This window comes from Squalius cephalus, assembly GCF_949319135.1.
Source record: "Squalius cephalus genome assembly, chromosome: 1".
NCBI lineage: Eukaryota > Metazoa > Chordata > Actinopteri > Cypriniformes > Leuciscidae > Squalius > Squalius cephalus.
Genome location: NC_137122.1, coordinates 54341977 through 54363501, shown reverse-complemented (window position 1 = coordinate 54363501; position 21525 = coordinate 54341977). Strand labels below are relative to the sequence as shown.

At 44.0% G+C, this 21525-nt stretch overlaps 1 protein-coding gene and 1 long non-coding RNA gene across 2 annotated transcripts in view; both read right to left on the bottom strand.

The window, feature by feature from the left end:
• LOC307171689 (uncharacterized protein) overlaps positions 1–21525 on the bottom strand; it is a gene marked incomplete at both ends in the record, with an annotated part of 83857 nt that overhangs the window by 54816 nt on the left and 7516 nt on the right. Inside the window, 5 exons of the mRNA XM_079893466.1 lie at positions 347–465; positions 10317–10382; positions 12179–12301; positions 16131–16189; positions 18580–18778. Coding sequence (XP_079749592.1) covers positions 347–465; positions 10317–10382; positions 12179–12301; positions 16131–16189; positions 18580–18778 — 566 coding nt within the window. The remainder of the gene's footprint in view (positions 1–346; positions 466–10316; positions 10383–12178; positions 12302–16130; positions 16190–18579; positions 18779–21525) is intronic.
• LOC307160313 lies at positions 13292–13945 on the bottom strand. The gene is made up of 3 exons (XR_013821529.1): positions 13847–13945; positions 13455–13649; positions 13292–13412 (listed from the first exon to the last, which is right to left on the bottom strand). It is a non-coding gene; the product is annotated as an uncharacterized lncRNA (long non-coding RNA).

The window sequence follows — 21525 nt, the reverse complement described above, 5'->3', positions numbered from 1 at the left end:
CACAAACGGTGCGTTTTTGCTCACCCTCAAAAAGTGACCATTTTAACATGCTATATAAGAATATCTGTAGGGAATTTTGAGCTAAAACTTCACATACACACCCTGGCGACATCAGAGACTTATTTTACATCTTGTGAAAAGGGCATTATACCACCTCTTTAAATCTTCCTGGTCTACTGACATTTGTTATGAAATCCGCTTCAGACATTACAAACTCTCATGATATCTTTCGTTAATCTTTCGTTATACAGAGCTACCGCAAAAAAGTTCAAAGACAAAATTCTAAAGATGTATGTGCCGCAAAAGGTGTATATGTCTTAGAGAAAAATGTAATCTCGTCACTCACTTTCTGAATCCAGCGGCGCCATGCTGCTCGGTGGGCGACTGTGTCTGCAGATTCTTGTTGGTGTTCCTATAGCAATCATCCAGCTGTTTCTTCAGAGGTTCCAGCTCAGTCCGGTTCAACTAAAGCCCAATTTATCATACATATTACAGAAAAAACTTGTTTCTACCACTTATGATGGAAGTTTAAAGGTGCTCTAAGCGATGTCACACGTTTTTTAGGTCAAAACATTTTTTGTCACATACAGCAAACATCTCCTCACTATCCGCTAGCTGCCTGTCCCCTGAACACACTGTAAAAAAACACGGTCTCTGTAGACAGCCCAGGCTCCACAAAAGGCAACAAAAAAAACTGGCCCAGCCTGGACCAGGAAACATAACAAACAGTGTCCAGCCAATAACCGACAAGAATGATTTGGGGGTGGGGGTTGGGTGGTTAGTGCACGTGCACATGAAGGGGGGTGTGGGGAGTGGAGGAGAGAGAAGAATGAAGAGGGAAGTTAGCTAGAGGAGAGATGTCCTAACAACGGCTAACGTTAAAATTTTATGTCACCCAATGTCACCCCACATCGCTTAGAGCACCTTTAAGATTGGTGAGAACAGAAATGCTAGATTAGCCGTCTGGTGACCTTCGATAATTTGTGTTCCTTTCTTCTTTTTTTATATAATACTTGGAAAATATTTTGGCATTTTGCTATGTGAACACACAAAGAATTGTGGACATGATTATAAAAAGTTGCTCCAAAAAAATAGTCACACTTGTGCTACTCGTGATCAAAGTGACACATTGGAAATAAATGGGAGACGAATTTCATCTAGTGGAAACGTTTCGTACTGCGGCATAACAAAATCTGACTGAAAGCTCATGTTTGGTAGCCTGGTTAAAACCAGACCATTCTCAGTAGTAACTGAGTTATAGTCTGGCAAAGCTCCATAGACAAATCATTTCCAAAGGGGCGTCACCAACGGACGTCGCTCAAATGCCTCTGGGCACTATTGGATAGACCTAAAACTCCTAAAACCAATCAGAGCGATCGTCATGTGTAAAGCCATATGCTGCATCCCAATTCGCCTATGTTACACTAAGCCATAAAAGTACTCTTTTTGTGAAGAAAATGTATTTACTTTTGAATGTGTAGCAAAAAAGTAGGCAACTTTGGGACATACTACTTCGTCATCTTTATCGGACGGATCTGTCGCGTGCATTCCGTCATGTAAACTGCCCTGTCAATCATCGTGTCACAGTTAAAATCCCATATTAAATCTAATTTAATTTCCTACCGTTTCGGAGAGAAATGTAGTAGCACGTTCATCTGCCAGTGGGTCTTTCATGGAGACTGTCCTCATGTGTTTGCAATTTGAATATAATAATGCTGCATTTAAAAGTTGGTGCGCTTCACCAACGGAGTGGACGTCACTCAAATGCCTCTCGGCGCTTTTGGATAGGCTAGACCTAAAACCAATCAGAGCGATCGTCATCTTATAAAGCCTGCCTCAACGTTTCTGATTGGTGCCTTGATTTCTGATAGAAATGGACTTGAATGAGCTCTTTGCCAGACTACTTGTAGAGCAAATCTAAATTTGCCGGAAGTTGTCTGGGTTTTCCCAGGCTACATGTTTGGTAATATCAACCTCAAATTTGGAACACAACTTGAATAGATTTATGGCTTTGATTTTCTTGCAGTTTAACGGGGGGTTCTCTTACGAGAGGTTCTCTCGTATTGCGTAAGTTAGCTTACACTACGGGTAAAGTCATCTTTTCTCGAGATATGAAGCCAAAAAATTATCCTTAATTTTTATTCATTGTCAACGCAGTGCAGCAGCTAGCAGACCTAGAGCAGGCTGTCTGGCGCACTCATTGGCTGCTCCGCGGCAACTGCATAAGCCTACCAGTGAGCCTGGCGTGACGTCACGCCCAATGAGGCAGCCCGCCAGAATGGGGGGTGGCTAGCGTATAAAAGGAAGGCTCGGAGGCTGATTCTCTGATTTTCGTCTCTTCAGCGAAGCTCTCCGCATCGCTGCACTCTGAGAGAAGCCGCCGCCGTTGAAACAAGCGCCTGCAAGCCGAGGAAAGCGTCTGAGGAGCCGGCCGTCTTCGCCGCCTTCAGCCATCCGTGCCTGCTTCGCTATCCGGCGACAGTATCCTTTTACTAGCGCTTCTGCTGTGTGTTCGCCGCCGCGACACACTTCTACTAAAAGAGCCGAGGCGTTTGTTGCAAAATGCCTCGTATTTCCTGCGGCTCGTGCCGAGCCCATCTCGGCGACAGGGACCGCCACGTGATCTGCGCTCTCTGCCTGGGATGTGACCATGCAGCCACCGCCATGTCTTCGGGCGGCTGCGAGCTTTGCGAAGAACTGCCGATGTCGACCCTGCGGCCTCGACTCGCCTTGTTCGACGCTGATGCTGCCACTCCGCCTGTCTCTGGGCCGCGTAAGAAGAAACGCCGCTCACAGAGACCACCGGAGTCTGATGGGCCAGCCAGGTTTTCGCCGGAGCCTCTCCCGCGAGCCTCGCTCTCTCCCTCTCCGCCCCCGCTTCCCGACGCGCAGCTGCCGGCTCCTGCCCGCACTGCCGTCGCCTCAGGGGATGAAGCGGATGAGGACGCCATCATTGACAGCTGCTCTATCCTGGCTTCGGACAGCGAAGAGTAGTCCGGATCTCACCGCTCCACCTCCTCTACGACCCAGGAATCTGGCCGGGCCCGCGCCAGTGTGGACAACGAGCTTCTCCGCCTCCTCACTCAGGCTGTCGAGCACTTAGGCCTCGAATGGTCACCACCGAAGGCGACCGCGCCTAACAGGCTCGACGGGTGTTTTCTGCCTAGCCGCCACCAAGCGCCTGCCTCTAGGCCAGCACCTTTCCAAATCCTGGAACGCTCCTTTCTCCGCGAGGCTCCGCTCCCCAGTCTCCTCGACTCTCTCTCACGTGGACGGAGCCACGGAAAAGGGGTATGTTCAGATTCCCCCGGTGGAACAGGCGGTAGCAGCGCACCTTTGCCCCCCATCCGCGAGATGGCGCTCAAAGTCTGCCCTCCCGTCAAAAGCCTGTAGGACTACGTCAGCACTCGTCAGCCGCGCCTTCTCTGCCGTTGGACAGGCTGCTTCCGCCCTGCACACAATGGCGGTTCTCCAAATACTCCAGGCCGATCTCCTCCGTCAACTGGACGAGAAAGGCCCGAGTCACACCGCCTTGACGGACTTGCACAGCGCGACGGACCTCTCTCTTCGCGCTACCAAGACCGCGGCCCAAGCCATCGGGAGATCCATGGCCTCGCTTACAGTCACCGAGCGCCATCTGTGGCTAACGCTCGCAGACATGGGTGAGTCTGAGCGGTCCGTCTTCCTCAACGCCCCGCTCTCCCCCACCGGCCCCCACCGGTACAGAAAGCGTCGCAGGCCATGAACCTCTCCCTGTCGCGCCGCTCGAGTTCCGCTGCAGGCCGCTCTCAAACACAGCCACCTGCACGCAGCTCTACACAGCGCTCGTCTCGACCTCCGTCTTCGCAGCAACGACAGGGCGGCCGCCCTAGGTCGCGCTCATCCAGCCAGCGCAGGCCGCCTCCCCCTCGGGGCCCCCGGCCTAAGATCTCGCTGAAGCCCGAGCCTGTTAAGTCCTCCTAGCATGCACAGGGAGGAAAAGACGGTTGGGTCCCGCCGCGGCCGGACCGCCGTCAAAACGCAGTATTTACCTCTGCCAGTCCCCTTAGAAAAGGCTACTGCAGTAGTGTTCACCGCAGCCAACGAGTCAGTTACACAACTCGCTCGCCTGCACACAAACGCCGTTCTCACGGCGACCCAGAGAAATCTCAAAAAGAGTATAAAGTCTGGTTATCCGGCTCACGCCGACGGTGTTATGAATTTAGTAAATGTGCCCACACCCAAGTGTTCAAAAGCGTGGGAGGCTATCCCGGGCGTGTCAGAATGGGTGCTGAACATTGTGAAACGGGGCTATTCGCTGCAGTTCGCTCGCCGTCCCCCGCGCTTTCGAGCACGGACCGAGACGAGAGTGAATACAGAAGCAGCCCATCTGCTTCATACAGAAATAGCGAAACTATTGTGCAAGGGGGCGATAGAACGAGTGCATCCTTCCCTGACCGAGACGGGCTTTTACAGCCGTTATTTCCTCGTTCCCAAGAAGGACGGAGCTCTCAGACCCATATTAGATCTGAGATATTTGAACAAAGCTCTCATGAGACGGCCGTTCAAAATGCTCACAACCAGACAAATCCTCGCACAAATCCGCCCGAAGGACTGGTTTATCTCTCTCGATCTGAAAGACGCATACTTTCAGATTCATATTATTCCCCCGTCACAGGCCATTCTTGAGATTCGCCTTCGACGGTCAGGTATATCAATCAGAGGTGGGTAGTAACGAAGTACATTTACTTCGTTACATTTACTTGAGTACTTTTTAGAAAAATTTTACTTTTAAGAGTAGATTTGAATGTGGGTACTTTTTACTTTAACTCGAGTACATTTCTAATGAAAAAACTGTACTTTTACTTCGTTACATTGGGCGACGTTCCTCTCGTTACTTTATTTTAATGCAATATGTGTTGTTAAATGCATAGTTTATTCCAAGCGCGCTGTATCTTTTTTTCTGGACTTGAGCGATGCTCAATTCACAAATGAATCACACTTTTGAGTCGATTCTATTCAAAGACTTCATCAAACAAGTTGGCAGATCTGTCTAAATCGGTTCGCAAATCAGTTTGAATGATTCAGTTCCTGATTCTGTTCAGTTCCCTGCACGGCACGCACTGAATCATCTGAAGCGATTTCAATTCACACTGGACTCGGAGTCGTAACAGGAAGATTTAAGCACAATTTAAGAGCGTTAGATGAAGTGGCAGTGGACCTACAGTACAGTCAAGTGAGAGCAAATCTTCAAATGCATCATATTTTTGCCAGCAATGAAGATCTTTATTAGTTGAACATCTTTGTAAGCTGTCTGTGAATGAATGATTCCACAGGAGTCAGGACGATATATTCGATTTCATTTCACTCAGGTAATACATTTTACAACCAAACAGATTATTACGCCACGATACTAGAAAGTATGACATTACCCGTTTTTAGGACATATACATTAATTTACATTAAATAAAGCTACCATTGTTCACAGTTTATGAACACCCGCCATCCCGCGGTATTGTGTGTATTGTTGCGCAGTGGCGTGCGAACTCGACTTGAAAACGAATGCCTTTGCCTGCCGTAGACAGTTAACCAGTTTAAACATGCTATACATACATAAATATACATTTGATTATATTTTAGAGAACAGTCAGAAGAAGATGTACTTTTATTTGTTTTTTTGTGTTTTTTTGTGTTCAGATGTTCAGTAGCAGTCATGAGCGCGAGCACATGTGAAGATTTTTTATCTCTTCTCTGTCAATACCTTTGAATGCAACACTCTGCAGATTCACTTTATTTCGACATTGTCTAATAATCCAAATGTAGTTGTATAAGTTACTATTATACAAACCAGAGGACAGGCAATGATTTTCGAGCTATACAGATGGCAGAAATAATGCTTACGTCTCTCTTCTGTTTTTGTTGCAAAGATAGCTGATAATAATAGTCATTTAAATAAACACAATCTAAATAATATCATTTTATATGTATGACGACTTCAGAGGCAAAAGCCTCTAAGTACCATCTGAAATTTTCTTCTAAAAGAGCATTTTTATCAAGCTTGTATGTTTATGTTCAGTTGTTTCACTTAAATGGCAATGAAAAGTAGCCTACCTATTAATTGTCATTAAAGTGAAATTACTGAACTTAAATATACGAGCTTGATAAAAATGATTGTTTTAGATTGTTTACCTATATGATCCGAAGTAACTAGTTACTGGCTACTTGAGTAGTTTTTTCATTGGATACTTTTTTACTCTTACTCAAGTAACTATTAAGATTATTACTTTTACTTTTACTTTGAGTAAATATTTCTATAAGTACTTGTACTTTTACTTGAGTACAGTTTTTGGATACTCTACCCACCTCTGATATCAATACACTGTCCTCCCGTTCGGCCTGTCCTTAGCACCCCGTACATTCACAAAGTGCATGGACTTGGCCCTCGCTCCCTTGAGAACACAGGGCATGCGAATTCTGAACTATTTGGACGACTGGTTGATTCTAGCGCAGTCAGAGGAAGAACTCATATCCCACAGACTAGCGCTTCTCAGCCATCTGAAAAGCTTGGGTCTCTCGGTCAACTGGACCAAGAGCTCATTAATACCCAGTCAGTCAATCTCTTTTTTGGGAATAGAGCTGGACTCGGTTGCTATGACGGCCAGACTGTCGACTCAGCGTGCGCGCCGTATTCGACATCTCGCCGCGTCTTTTCAGAAAGGCAGGTGTTTCCCCCGAAAACATTTCAGATGATGTTGGGCCACATGACTTCAGCTGCAGCGGTGCTTCATCTGGGCTTACTGCGCATGCACCCGCTTCAGCGCTGGCTGAGAGCGAGAGCACCCCGCAGAGCGTGGATTGCCGGCGGCGCGCGAGTCAGTGTGAATCAGAGCTGCGTCTCAGCCCTGCAGCCCTGGCTGGCGGCCGAATGGTACCAACGAGGAGTTACAATGGGAGTTATCTCGCACCGGAAAACGATCTCGACAGATGCCTCCAACCTAGGGTGGGGGGCGCTTCTCGAGGGCAGACCGGTCTATGGCCTCTGGTCAGACCGGGAGAAATGCCTTCACATAAACTGTCTGGAGATGCTAGCGGTCGAGAATGCACTGAAACATTTTCTCCCATACCTGCGAGGACACCATGTACTAGTCCGCACAGACAACATGTCAGTGGTGTCCTACGTGAACCGTCAGGGCAGGATCAGATCCAAAATCCTCTGCGCACTGGCGGAACGCCTCCTCATTTGGGCTCAGGGTTCACTGCGCTCGCTGAGAGCCGCGCATGTGCCCGGTCACCTGAACGACGGTCCAGACAGACTGTCCAGAGACAACGTTCCCCCCGGGGAATGGTCTCTGCACCACCAGACAGTCCAGCTTCTATGGCGCCTTTTCGGCAGAGCGAAAGTCGACCTCTTTGCGTCAGACGACAACGCCCACTGCCCGATATTCTTCTCGAAGAGCGAGGACGCGCTGGCCCAAGCCTGGCCCAGCGTCCCGCTGTACGCTTTTCCCCCGATCTCGCTGTTACCTCAGGTGATCGGGAGGATCAGAGAAACGCGCCACTCAGTGCTCCTCATAGCCCCGTACTGGGAGAACCAGACATGGTTCCCGGAATTAATGTGGCTGGCAGACTCAGCCCCATGGCCGATCCCGGTGAGAAGAGACCTTCTCTCTCAAGCCCGCGGTTCGATCTGGCATCCCCATCCAGAGCGCTGGTCTCTGCATGCGTGGAGAATCAACGGATACTCGTTGATTTGCCAAAAGGGGTTGTGAACACGATCACGCAGTCTAGAGCCCCCTCTACGAGACGGCTCTACGCGTCAAAATGGTCTGTGTTTAACAAGTGGTGCACGGGGAAAAATCTAAACCCACATACGTGTGGGGTTTCGTGGGTTTTGTGCTTCCTTCAGGAGCTGCTGGACGTGGGCAGGTCCCCCTCCACGCTCAAAGTTTATGTTGCGGCTATTGCAGCGTTCGCCGACTCGGCGAGCGGCCGCGCATTAGGAAGGAATGAATTCATCATCCGCTTCCTCAGAGGAGCCAGGAGGATGAATCCCTCACGGCCCCCCTCGGTTCCGATTTGGGATTTGTCTTTGGTCCTAGAGGCCCTGAAAGCTTATCCCTTCAAACCTTTGGACACTGTGGATCTGAAATACCTCACGTTCAAAACCGTTTTTCTGATAGCTCTGTCTTCAGTTAAACGCGTGGGTGACTTGCACGCGTTATCAGTTAACGCGGCGTGTCTTGAGTTCGGACCTAATGACTCAATAGTCATTCTCAAACCGAGACATGGTTACGTCCCCAAGGTGATGGGCACTCCTTTCAGAGCGCAGGTCATTTCCCTCTCAGCCCTACCGACATCCGGCAGCGAGGCTGATAGTAACCTCCTCTGCCCTGTCAGGGCTCTGAGGAATTACGTCACACGCTCCGCCGCTTTCAGGACCTCGGAGCAGATTTTCGTTTCGTTTGGAGGGCGCACCAAGGGTCTCGCCGCCTCGAAACACAGTCTGTCCAGATGGATAGTGGACGCTATTGCGGCAGCTTACACGTCCAGAAACCTGCAGTGCCCCCTGGGCATCCGGGCTCATTCCACCAGAGGCATGGCCTCATCGTGGGCTTGGTCCAGTGGGATTTCCATTCATGACATTTGTACAGCGGCAGGTTGGGCCTCCCCCTCTACATTTGTTAGGTTCTATAACCTGGAAGTTCCCGCCCTGCAGGCTAAACTTCTATCAGTCTAAGTCGTGTGTATGCCCTGCCCAGACTATTGTGCGCTGGCTACTTACTCGATTTAGCTCTCCTGGTTGAGCTGCACCAGAAAGGGTTGTGTCAGTATCTGTATAGGCCGGCCGAGCCGCTCTACACCCCCTAACGTGTGCTTATGAACATGTGTTGGCCCACTCTGTCGGCCACCTGTTTCCCACCTATCAGTGTTCCCCGGGCTTCCCCTGGGACTCATGTTGTGGATGCTAGGCGCGCACTTCGTTGACAAGGGGTTCCCGTAGCGTAAGCTAACTTACGCAATACGAGAGAACATCTCGTAAGAGAACGTAATCGGTTACTAACGTAACCTCGGTTCTCTCTAGAAGAGGGAACGAGTATTGCGTAACCCGCCGTGCTCGCGCCACGAGCTCATGTCGCTTCAGTCGACGAAAACCAGAGAATCAGCCTCCGAGCCTTCCTTTTATACGCTAGCCACCCCCCATTCTGGCGGGCTGTGACGCGTGAGGGCGCGCGCACCCTCATTGGGCGTGACGTCATGCCAGGCTCACTGGTAGGCTTATACAGTTGCCGCGGAGCAGCCAATGAGCGCGCCAGACAGCCTGCTCTAGGTCTGCTAGCTGCTGCACTGCGTTGACAATGAATAAAAATTAAGGATAATTTTTTGGCTTCATATCTCGAAAAAAGATGACTTTACCCGTAGCGTAAGCTAACTTACGCAATACTCATTCCCTCTTCTAGAGAGAACCGAGGTTACGTTAGTAACCGATTACGTTTTTTGTTGTTTTTTTGAGTAAAACCCGTTTTGTATAATATATAAATACTTCATATAAATATTAAAAATAGTATTGTTGTGCATTTTCCTAACAATAAACTTAAACTTTTATAACTTTTTTAAGTTAGTTTTTTTTTACTTTATAACTTTACAATAATAATCTGCCAAGTGTCGTCTTTGAAAAGAGATCAAACTCAAGTCTGTGCTCCAAAGCATTCAAGATTTATCACAGTTTAAGTTAAATATATAAACTACATTAATATAATTTAGTACCATAAAATTGCCTGAAAATATAAAATATAAAATAAAAACTTTTTTGAATAAAGAAATAGCACATAATTGGTAAGAAATGTTTTTGACTGCCACACAAGGAACCCCAGAGGGTAAAAATAAATAAATAAATAATGTGCAATTGGTTGAATCTTTCAAAATAAAATAACACAAATTATTTTAAATTATTCATTTAAAATATTAAAATAGTTGTTAAAGACACTCACTATAAAGTGGGGCCGAAACAAGAAATTATGCCTATTTTAGGATGCATTGTGACATTACAATCAAGGCAATCAAGCACATTTCCCCCAAATTCTCATTACCAGTTAAAAATCTCATTCTCATTACTGTAATGGGAAAAATGACCATAATAGCACACTCAACTCTGAACTAATAGAAAAAAGCTGTTATATTAATGTAAAGTTTAGAACAATCCTATCAGTGAGTGATTTAAGATGTACAGGTTCCTAACAGTGGAACAAATATTTCTTACACCATAGAGATGTTAAATGACTTTAAGGAAGAACCAACAGCACTGCTACAATCATGCTGTCGATCTGTATGCGGCTCACCTTGCTCTCCAGAGCCTGTTTGTCCGCTTTCTTTTCATCCAGTTCCTCGAAACGCTTGTCCAGACGCTGGAAAAGCCACAACTTAAGTCAATGTGCTTCGTACAGCATCTCACATATATAACTGCTAAAGGTTTCTGTAAGGGGTTGAGTTGGGCAAGGGTGTAATAATTATAACTAGCTTAATTTAAGTACAAATTAAGTCAGCAGGAAGTCCCTGCCATGGCATGTGTCTCAGTGCTAGTAAATTTTACTAGGGAAGCACTGATATGAAAACTTTGGCCGATAACCGATAACTCTTTATATTTGAAAGTCGATAACCGATATATAGGCTGATAAATCTAAATCCAATTTTTTAAAATAATTTTTGAAAGCCTGATTACAAATACAAAAGTCTCACCATTAAAATGCATGTCCCAAGCACACAATTATAATAATGTTCTCATTATAATTTTATGTAGCCTATATGAATTGCACTGCACATGCTGAACTTAACTGTATTTTCCATTTTGAAGTGATTTCAGTCATATTTTAAGCAATTCAAAACCATCGTGGCGAACAAAGTGTTTAAGTTAGAATCCACTCACAACTCTAAACGGCAGAATTTTTGTCCAGTTTTTGTCCATCGCGATTAATCGTTGCCCAGCACTAATTTAAATATAATACATTTTCATTTAATTGCAATTAGGATGCAATTAAGTGTCTGGCAACATTACATTTAGTTCCCACTTAAGTATGTTATTTCCGTACAAGGAATTTTTTTTAAAGGGGTCATATGATCCGATTTCATGTTTCCTTTTTCTTTAGTGTGTTATGTAGCTGTTATGTAGCTGTAAGTATAAGATCTGCAGAGTTACAAAGCTCAAAGTGTCAAACCTTAAGAGATGTGCTTTATAAAAGTTAAGACTCAGCCACGCCTTCCTAAAACGCTTCGTTCAAACATTCCCCCACAAATCTACGTCAGTGTGTGGGAGCAGAGTTTCGTAACACCGCCCAAATGTATACGCCCGAAAAGAAAGAAGGCGTAACTCTTATTCTCGCTGTATTATTGTTGTTCGTTGCGAAAGCGTAAATTGGTCAGATTTTGATCAGAAGCGAAATTAGAACACAGTGGTTAAGCTTTATTTACAACACTGTTCCAGAACAGTACAACTAAAATGTTCAATTGTGTGCTGCGTATTTTTTGGAGGACTGTTTCCAGAACCTGGGAGAGTACAAGGCCGGCTGTGCACAAAGGCTGATTCTAAAAAGCAATTCCATATTTGCAAGTACATTATGGCGCTTCTGACTCGCAGACACAGCCTGTAAGTATGTTTTTATATTTTAAAAAATTTCTACTGACTATTCAAATGCAAGTTTAGAGCAGTAAAGAGTAGCACTTGCTTGTCGCTTCTACGATCACAAATGCAGACTATTTTCATAGTCTTCTAGGCTGACATTATCACCGTTCGTTATTGCTTTGGGAGCTGATGTTGCATATATGGTAAGGGGCGTGACATTTCTGTCACACGCTTAAGGTTTTTGGGCCAATCACAATGCTCTGGATCGCTGGCCAATCAGAGCACTCGGCCCTTTTCAGAACGCTGAGCTTTATAAAAATCGATGCGTTTCAGAAAGGCGGGGCATAGAAGAGCAACAATAATGTACAGTATGTGTAAAATTACTTTTTTTAACCTAAAACCGGGTAAACACATTGCATTTCAGTTTCAACATAGTGTCGGCCCAGATCCGGCCCACACCTGGACTGTGTGGAATCCATGTGTATCAGATAATTTAATATTACTGAGTACTAAAATAAGCAACTGAATCTGTACTGTAAATGCCCCTGTTTCTCGATGAACACAAGCTGTGCTGCTCTCACTCACGTCGATGTGGATCTGTTTCTCGCTGTGTTCCTCCATCAGGCGTCTGGATGTGCTTTGGAGTCTCTTGTTGTCGGCCTGCAGCTCCAGTAAGACTCCCTTCACATCACTCGCCACATCAGTGTTCTGCAGCAAAACACACATTTCACAACATCACATACACACAGAGGACATTTTCACCGATCTGTCGGAGCTCGGGAGACTCGGCTTCATTTCAGTTTCAACATAGTGTCGGCCCAGATCCGGCCCACATCTGGGCCGTGTGGAATCCACAAGTACCAGATGTGACTTGGATCTGGGCCGACGCTGTGTTGCTGTCTGGGTTGCAACTTTGTCTCAAATGTTTCTTCAAATGTCTTAAGAAGAATAAATATAGACTCTCTTCATCTCTGTTTAATCTCTGTTCCTGTCTGTCATGTACCTTAATCCTGTCCCGGTGTTCCTGGTTCTTGATGTGAGTGGTCTTGTTCTCCGGTGGTTTGTAGTCACTCTTGGGCAACTGACTGACCTCCTGGTTTAGATCGTGACCTTCTTTCTGCTGTTGACCCTGATCCTGACCTGAACTCTGAACCTGATCCTTACCTGAACTCTGAACCTGATCCTGACCTGAACTCTGAACCTGACCTAAACTCTGAACCTGACCTGAACTCTGAACCTGATCCTGATCTGAACTCTCAACCTGACCTGAACTCTGAACCTGATCCTGATCTGAACTTTCACCCTTACCTGAACTCTGAACCTGATCTTGACCTGAACTCTCACCCTGACATGATCTCTGAACCTGATCCTGATCTGAACTCTCACCCTTACCTGAACTCTGAACCTGATCTTGACCTGAACTCTCACCCTGACCTGAACTCTGAACCTGATCTTGACCTGAACTCTCACCCTGACCTGAACTCTGAACCTGATCCTGATCTGAACTCTCAACCTGACCTGAACTCTGAACCTGACCTGAACTCTGAACCTGATCCTGATCTGAACTCTCACCCTGACCTGAACTCTGAACCTGATCCTGATCTGAACTCTCAACCTGACCTGAACTCTGAACCTGATCTTGACCTGAACTCTCACCCTGACCTGAACTCTGAACCTGATCTGAACTCTCAACCTGACCTGAACTCTGAACCTGATCCTGATCTGAACTCTCACCCTTACCTGAACTCTGAACCTGATCTTGACCTGAACTCTCACCCTGACCTGAACTCTGAACCTGATCCTGTCCTGAACTCTGAACCTGATCTTGACCTGAACTCTCACCCTGACCTGAACTCTGAACCTGATCCTGACCTGAACTCTGAACCTGATCTTGACCTGAACTCTCACCCTGACCTGAACTCTGAACCTGATCCTGGCTTGAGCTTTGGAAATGTGCCGCTGCTTTGCTGAACTCTACTGCCTCCTGTTGACTTTTCGAGAGTGGAGAGGATGAGGAGGACATCACATCCTCAATCATAACCCTGAAGCTGTTTAACTACAGGTGAACCGTAAAGAAAAAAATGAAAATAATGTTAAGGAAAAATAATAACCCAATGCTAGGGTATTAAATCAACAGGGCTGGGCGATATATAGGTTATTGTGATTTATTAGTTATATTATAATATTAACCTTTGGTGTTTGAGTTTGATATATGGCCCAGCCCTTAGGAGGGAGGAGTTCTGTCTGTCTGACCTGCTCTTGTATGTGTCTGTATTGGCTGCTTCTCTCTTCCTCGCTGTCACTCTTCTCTCTCATCAGAACCTGCACTTTCTCATCCAGCTTCTGCACTGCAGTCCTGTATGAGTGTGTGTGATGTACAAAGGGCTCAAAATGTCAACCAGTGAAAGGAAATTGCACTTGCTTTTCTAATTTAATCACGTTTTTCATTAAACAAAAGTTCTGATATGATTTATCTTTGTTTCATTTTATGACAAAAATGTATATCCACTGTATCTGCACATCTTGTTTTTGACACTGCACTCTGACTGATGCTACATGGTTTTAATGACCAATTCTACCCAAGAAAACTGATGCCATGTGAAACTGTGGGACATGATTTGTCCCATGTCTCTGACGAGTGACTGGTTAATCACTAGTACCTGATGTTGGACGTCTGCAGGGTCGGCTGCTCTATCTGTGAGGCGTCTGTGTCCTGATCGCTCCGTCCACAAGAGACTGAGCTCATGTTCATCAACACACTCTCCCCCTCTGACACCTACAGGAGTCATATACACTGTCACAGGCTGCTTCTGCGAGTGTGTGTGTGTGCGTGCGTGCGTGCGTGTGTGCGTGTGTGTGTGTGTGTGTGTGTGTGTGTGGCCTGGTAAACCCTATGTTATGGAGACAAAACGTCCCCAGAAGGATTTTTGTCCCTTTTAGTCCCCATGAGGAAAAAACCTTGTAAGTCACACTAAATGTTTTTTGAAAATATAAAAATGCAGAACGTTTTCTGTGATGGGTAGGTGTAGGGTTAGGGGATAGAATATACAGTTTGTACAGTATAAAAATCATTATGTCTATGGAAAGTCAACATAATTAAGAAAAAATTACAAAATTAAGTTTGAGTGTGAGGGTACATTTACATGACAACGATACGTTTAAAACCGAGAAGATTTTACTTTGAGTTTTCCGCGCACAGACGACACCATTGTCAAAACGATCCCCATTCACAAGGATCCGCGAAAACGACTAAAAAACGCTGTATTCTGCTGCCAGTCCAGTAGATGGCGATGAAACACTGTATAGACTGAACACGTAATATGCATGTGCATGACGTCATCGTTTTCACAGATTCATGTTTTTGATGTTTACACGGAGCCCGCTTTCAAAAACTTGCACTTTGAAACCCGTTTTCAAAAGTTGTGTTTTCAGGCACCCAAAACGCTGTTGTAATGTAAACGAACGACCAAAACGCATAAAAAGTTTTATGTTATTAGTTGAAAACGGTGTCGTGTAAACTACTGAGTTTGACCTACATGTAATTGATGAAAGGCAAGGCAAGGCAAGGCAAGGCAAGATTGATGAAAAATAATTGCCAAAATACTAATATGCCAGAAGTAAGATAAGATAAGATTGTTGTGTGTCATTCAGAATTGAATTGAGTGAACCATTTAATTTCCAGAATTTAAAATGAGGTGGAAAACAACAATTCGGAACAGAACTTAACAAATTGCCCAAATCATATTTGGAAATGCCATCTATAAAATTTGTTTTCCGTTTCCACAACTGAACAAAAGTTTGGGGTAGGGAAATGTTTAAAATGTTTAAAAATAAAAGTAAAAAAAGAAACTCTTCTGCTCACCAAGCAGTGAGCTTTTGATTAAGCCGTTTTTTTAATGAAAAATACAGTAAAAATAGTAATATTGTAAAATATTAATTTCCCATGGAAAGACATTGTGAAACATTCTAAATATAAACACTTATAATATGTTTCCCAGACAGCAACATAGTGTCGGCCCAGATCCGGCCCACATCTAGTACGCATGTATCATATGTGGCCCGGATCTGGGCCGACACTATGTTGATATCAGGGTTCCCATAGTGAATCACGGTAAGACAAAAACATGTTTTGGAGGAAGGATTGATGATGCATTGACTCATTATTTAAATGTTGTTACATAGTGTACCTTCAAATATATTCTCCTATCCCAGTTAGATTGATTGCGCTGAAAAGTGTACAGTGTGTCATTGTGGCTCAATCAATACATTGCTCTGTTTGTTTGAGCATCTTGACATTGGTTGCTCAGTCACCGGCATGAGTTTAGGCTGAACTATCTATTTGACTGACACAAATGACACACTTCACCTTTTACAACAATAGAAGTCTAGGGGAAGTTCTGTTTAGATAATTACATAAACTGTAACGATGAAAACAGCCTTTAGATGAACTTGACTATCATACAATCTGATAACCCTAAACTGTGTTTTTAAAGAGAGGGTTAGAGGAAAGGTTGGGTTGGATTATTTTCTTTCATACCTTCTCTTTATCTTCTAGAAGACTGTCCACAAGAGTCCTCAGATGATTCAGCTGCTCTCCTGCAGACGTCACAAACAAAATATCAGAAACATACTTACACAAGCATATTAACAAAAAGTAACTTGCCTGTGAATAAAAATTGGGACCCACTTCATATTCATGCACTTATTGTGTACATTTTTACATTGACCTTGAATTTTTATAAAAAATACCTGCATGTAATTACAGCTGTAGTTAATTTCTGTAATCACATCTATAATTAAACCTTCTAGCCTGGCTCCGCCCTCCTACGTACTTCCGCTCAATTTTCATTTTCCTTCAGTACTCCATCTGGGTTTGCGGTATATTTGTGGGTTTTCTCCGGCCAAATTTTAACTGGTCCAATCAGCGAACAGAGGGAATGGCTGAGAACGATGACTTTGAGGTCGTGCGCTAGTTTGAGTTGTAGGGTTACGTCACGACCAAAAGTAAGTGATTGGTTATGACAGATCCATAGTGGCTCTGGGCAGATCCAATAGTTTTAAACTTCAACAGAGCACCCACCTTCAAGGAAGTTAACGCTAGTTAATGGAGAGTGGCCAGACTCTCTGTACAAATGAAATGTATGAGAGTCTGGTAGGACCAGGCTAACTTAAACCTACCCTTACCACCAAACCTGTCCCTAACCTTACCCGTATCCACCTCAATAGCAGCACAAGTGTTTTGCAATACAACATCAATGCTGTAATTACATTGTACCTAACAAATATTTTTTGATGCAAGTACATAGTAGTTAAAGGTGCCCTAGAATTTGAAATTGAATTTATCTTGGCATAGTTAAATAACAAGAGTTCAGTACATGTACATGACATACAGTGAGTCTCAAACACCATTGTTTTCTCCTTCTTATTTAAATCTCGTTTTTGAAAAAACACCCCTGAAAAATAGGCGAATCTCCACATAACACCGACTGTGACGCAACAGTCGGGATCATTAATATGTACGCCTCCAAAAATTTGCATATGCCAGCCCATGTTCAAGGCCAGGCGGAACTGCGCAGCCGAATCATCGTCCGAATCATTTTTCCTCGAGAGACATCATGGCTTGCAAACGAGCGAAGCATGGCAGTTGCTCAGTGTTTGGATGTACAAATGAACACAAAAGTATTTTTTTTAGTTCCTTCATCCGAGCCTCTGAAGAACCAGTGGGTTATGTGAATGTCTGATGTGTAATTGTTCAAGTTCAGACAGATAATCTTTCTCTCAAAGTCGTTCAATACTGTTTATGCATCAGTAAATCAAGCCAGTGACTAAACGATCAACTTCACGTCGTTTCTCTTAGTAGGATGAAAATAATCTTACTTAAACTGTGATTAATATACAGATAGCGATCAAAGAACAATCCCTTTCCAGTCGCCCAAGCTGTCAATCACACAGCGCGAGTTTATCTGGACCAAAACTCGTTATGAAATCAATGACGCTGTTACGCTGCACAACGAAGCTCTTACTGTACGTACATCATGTTTGCATTGGTGAAATCATTAGTGGGAGTGCAGAAACTGCGTTGCAATGATAAGATCTTCATTCACGCGATCAACAGGCTTACACTGAAGTCTCACAGCAGCCAATCACAGCAGTGGCCGTTTACACTGAAGTCTCACAGCAGCCAATCACAGCAGTGGGCGTTTACACTGAAGTCTCACAGCAGCCAATCACAGCAGAGGGCGTTTACACTGAAGTCTCACAGCAAACACGCCCCTTCAAACAGACTGTTCAAATCAGTGGCTAAAATCAGGCTAGGAAAAATGCCTTTTATTCCTAAATTATAACAAATTTTGATCTAAAAAACATACTAATATTATAAGGGCACCCCAGGAAACATTCTAAAATAATAAAATAATCCATGCAAGGGCACCTTTAATATAAAGTGGGACCGATGGATATTTGATTGATTTGCAGGTGTAAAATGCAGATGAAGGCCCCTGTAATGCCCATGTTATATTAAAGGGGCTTTATACAGAGTTCAGAAACCCTTGTCATTAGCGTCACCGGTGGCTTTTAAGTGAAAAGTCAATTGTTTTTATTATTGTTGTTTTGGACCCCATTGACTTCCATTGAATGGAAAAAACTGTCTTCAAAATATCTTGTTTTCCATAGATAAAGAAAGCCATACAGGTTTGGAATGACATGATGGTGAGTAAATAATGACAGAACTATTCCTTTCCCAGACAGCAACGTAGTGTCGGCCCAGATCCGGGCCACATCTGGTACATGTGGATTCGATGTGGGCCGGATCTGGGCCGACACTATGTTGCTGTCTGTGATAAAACTTGTTTTAACATCGGCATCTTTACAAGCAATAAGCCTCTTTCTATAAATGCCTCTGAATTATAAATGTGATTAGAATTATGAATGAATAATAGAAATAATGCAGGATGTTGTCGGTTGAGACCCTGCTGTGTATGTCGTACCCATTGCAGTGAGGAGATCCTGCAGATGTTGAAGCTGGGTCCGATCAGCATTGTTTGCTTCCAGCTGTCCCACACGGGTCTCCAGACTCTCGTGCCTGTCTCTCAGTCTGCCCACCTCCTTCAGAGCCTCTACGGTCTCCGGGTTCAAAGAGAGGACGGGTACGGTGTCTTTAGCGGCGGAGACTGTGTCCTGCAACCCCTGGGAACGCAAGAGGGAATGTCATTTACAAAAGCACAGTTCATGCCACCTGAGGCTGAGATAAATGTCTTCATTTTTGGCCTCAGTTTCTGTTTGTAGATGTTGGTTATGCATTTACATTTAGCAAATCATTCATTCAGGTCAATGTTTGCCTCAACTGCAGCTGCCGCCTGCTCTGACAAAACAATGACTGCGATAAGAACCTGTGAGATTTAGGATGGTTGTGAAAGGTTACTGGTATGGAGCGAATTATGTGCCATAATTTAACAAACAAATCCAGCATTTTGCAAACAAACTCAATCTACTTCGCAAAGGAAAACTCGACTCGCAAACAAACTCAATCTACTTTGCAAAGGAAAACTCGACTCGCAAACAAACTCGATCCGCTTTGCAAAGGAAATCTCGACTCGCAAACAAAAAGAAACCAATGTGCAAGCACAAAGGTCACAAATGCGTCCAGGCAGATTTTCTCACAAATAGGTCCAGGCAGATTTTCTCACAAATGCGTGCAGGCAGATTTTCTCACAAATGCGTGCAGGCAGATTTTCTCACAAATGCGTCCTGGCAGATTTTCTCACAAATGCGTCCAGGCAGATTTTCTCACAAATGCAGTTGAGCAACTTCCTCTTCTAAAACAGTAGATGGCGCTAAACTATAGGCTAATTTAGTGCTAGTCTCCCGGGAGAAGCACTGATTTGAAACTTGCCTTTGCCTACAGCTGAGGAAAATGACCGGTGAACGGGTGTGTTTCTGTCTTATTTGATCTATAATGAACCTTTTTGAGGTTTTCTCTTGCCAAACGTTTATTGCATATCTAGACAGAAATCCACATTAGCACTTAGTAGCACTTCACTCTAGGATCAGGGAATCTATAAGCTGAAAGCTCTGCCATCTTGTTGCTTTTTGTCATTTTTTTCTGCATCGGACTCATGCGAAATTACTAAATTAGTGATTATGTCTACACTTGAATGAATCTATTTCTTTCGTTCTCCATAAATTAATGAGAACATTTAATTTAATTGAAAGGAGGCTCCCACTTATTTATTTATTTAGCCTAGTTGGAATTCAGTCAGCTTAACAATTAATGTAATAAAATAATTAATGCAAAAAAAAAAAAAAAAAAAAAAATTCCAATTGTTTCTTATCTTGCCTGTGACGTAGCCTATGCAGTGCCCAAATTATTATTTTGGACACACAAATGAAACCCGCCGCTCAATTAAATGAAATGTTCTCATTCATTTATGGAGAACGAAAGAAATAGATTCGTTCAAGTGTAGACATAATCACTAATTTATGGTGCTAATGTTGATTTCTGTCTAGATATGCAATAAACGTTTGGCAAGAGAAAACCTCAAAAAGGTTAATTATAGATCAAATAAGACAGAAACACACCCGTTCACCGGTCATTTTCCTCAGCTGTAGGCAAAGGCAAGTTTCAAATCAGTGCTTCTCCTGGGAGACTAGCGCTAAATTAGCCTATAGTTTAGCGCCATCTACTGTTTTAGAGGAGGAAGTTGCTCAACTGCATTTGTGAGAAAATCTGCCTGGACGCATTTGTGAGAAAATCTGCCTGGACGCATTTGTGAGAAAATCTGCCTGCACGCATTTGTGACCTTTGTGCTTGCACATTGCTTTCTGTTTGTTTGCGATGATTTCCTTTGCAAAGCGGATCGAGTTTGTTTGCGAGTCGAGTTTTCCTTTGCGAAGTAGATTGAGTTTGTTTGCGAGTCGAGTTTTCCTTTGCAAAGTAGATTGAGTTTGTTTGCAAAATGCTGGATTTGTTTGTTAAATTATGGCACATATTTCGCTCCATATACTGGCTTCTGAAAGCCCCGCCCCGGGAACGCGATTTATAGATTATCAAGAATATGCTAATCAATGACTAGATTAGAAGATAACTACACATAAGCTACATAAATTCATCAACTAACCATTCAGAAATGTTGTCTACATGTTGTCTTGAGTCTCTCCATCTTTGTCTGAATGTGGTTTGAACATAAAAGGCTAAACGTTTTTGAAATATTCAGTGCGTGTCTGTGGTAATCGAAGATGCTTACACGGCGCGTTTTTGCTCACCCTCAAAAAGTGACAATTTTAACTTGCTATAAAAAATATCTGTGGGGTATTTTGTGCACTCTGGGGACATCAGAGACTTATTTTACATCTTGTGAAAAGGGCATTATCGGACCCCTTTAATACTTTTATTTCAAATCGGCGTGATCTGGAGATCGAGTGAGGGATGTGAAGTGACTTCTGTGTACAAGAGGCTTCATACATTGGCACACTTTTGACAGTGGACTTTCTTTGTTTGTGAAATTTCATGAGGGTGAATTTGAAAAGTTATTTTTGGTTGAACTATTCCTCACTCACCGTGGTGTTGTCCAGTTCTTGCACTCGGTTGCAATACTGCTCCATAGCCACAATACGGTCAGCCAACTCATTCATGTTCAGCTGAGGATGACAACATGTTATCAAGTGCTGAATATAAATGAGCAGAAATGTGAGTGATACTGGTGTGTGTGTGTGTGTGTGTGTGTGTGTGTGTGTGTGTGTGTGTGTGTGTGTGTGTGTGTGTGTTCACCTGGCTGAGCTGAACATTCAGCACATCAACTTCCTGTCTCAGATCATCTCTGGACTCTTTGAGCTCCTCAATTTCCTGTCTTAGATTATTCTGCAGGTCTTGGTTTACGTCCGTACTCTGAGGAGGAAACAGTTTTTGAAGATTTACTTTACATTTCATACCTCTC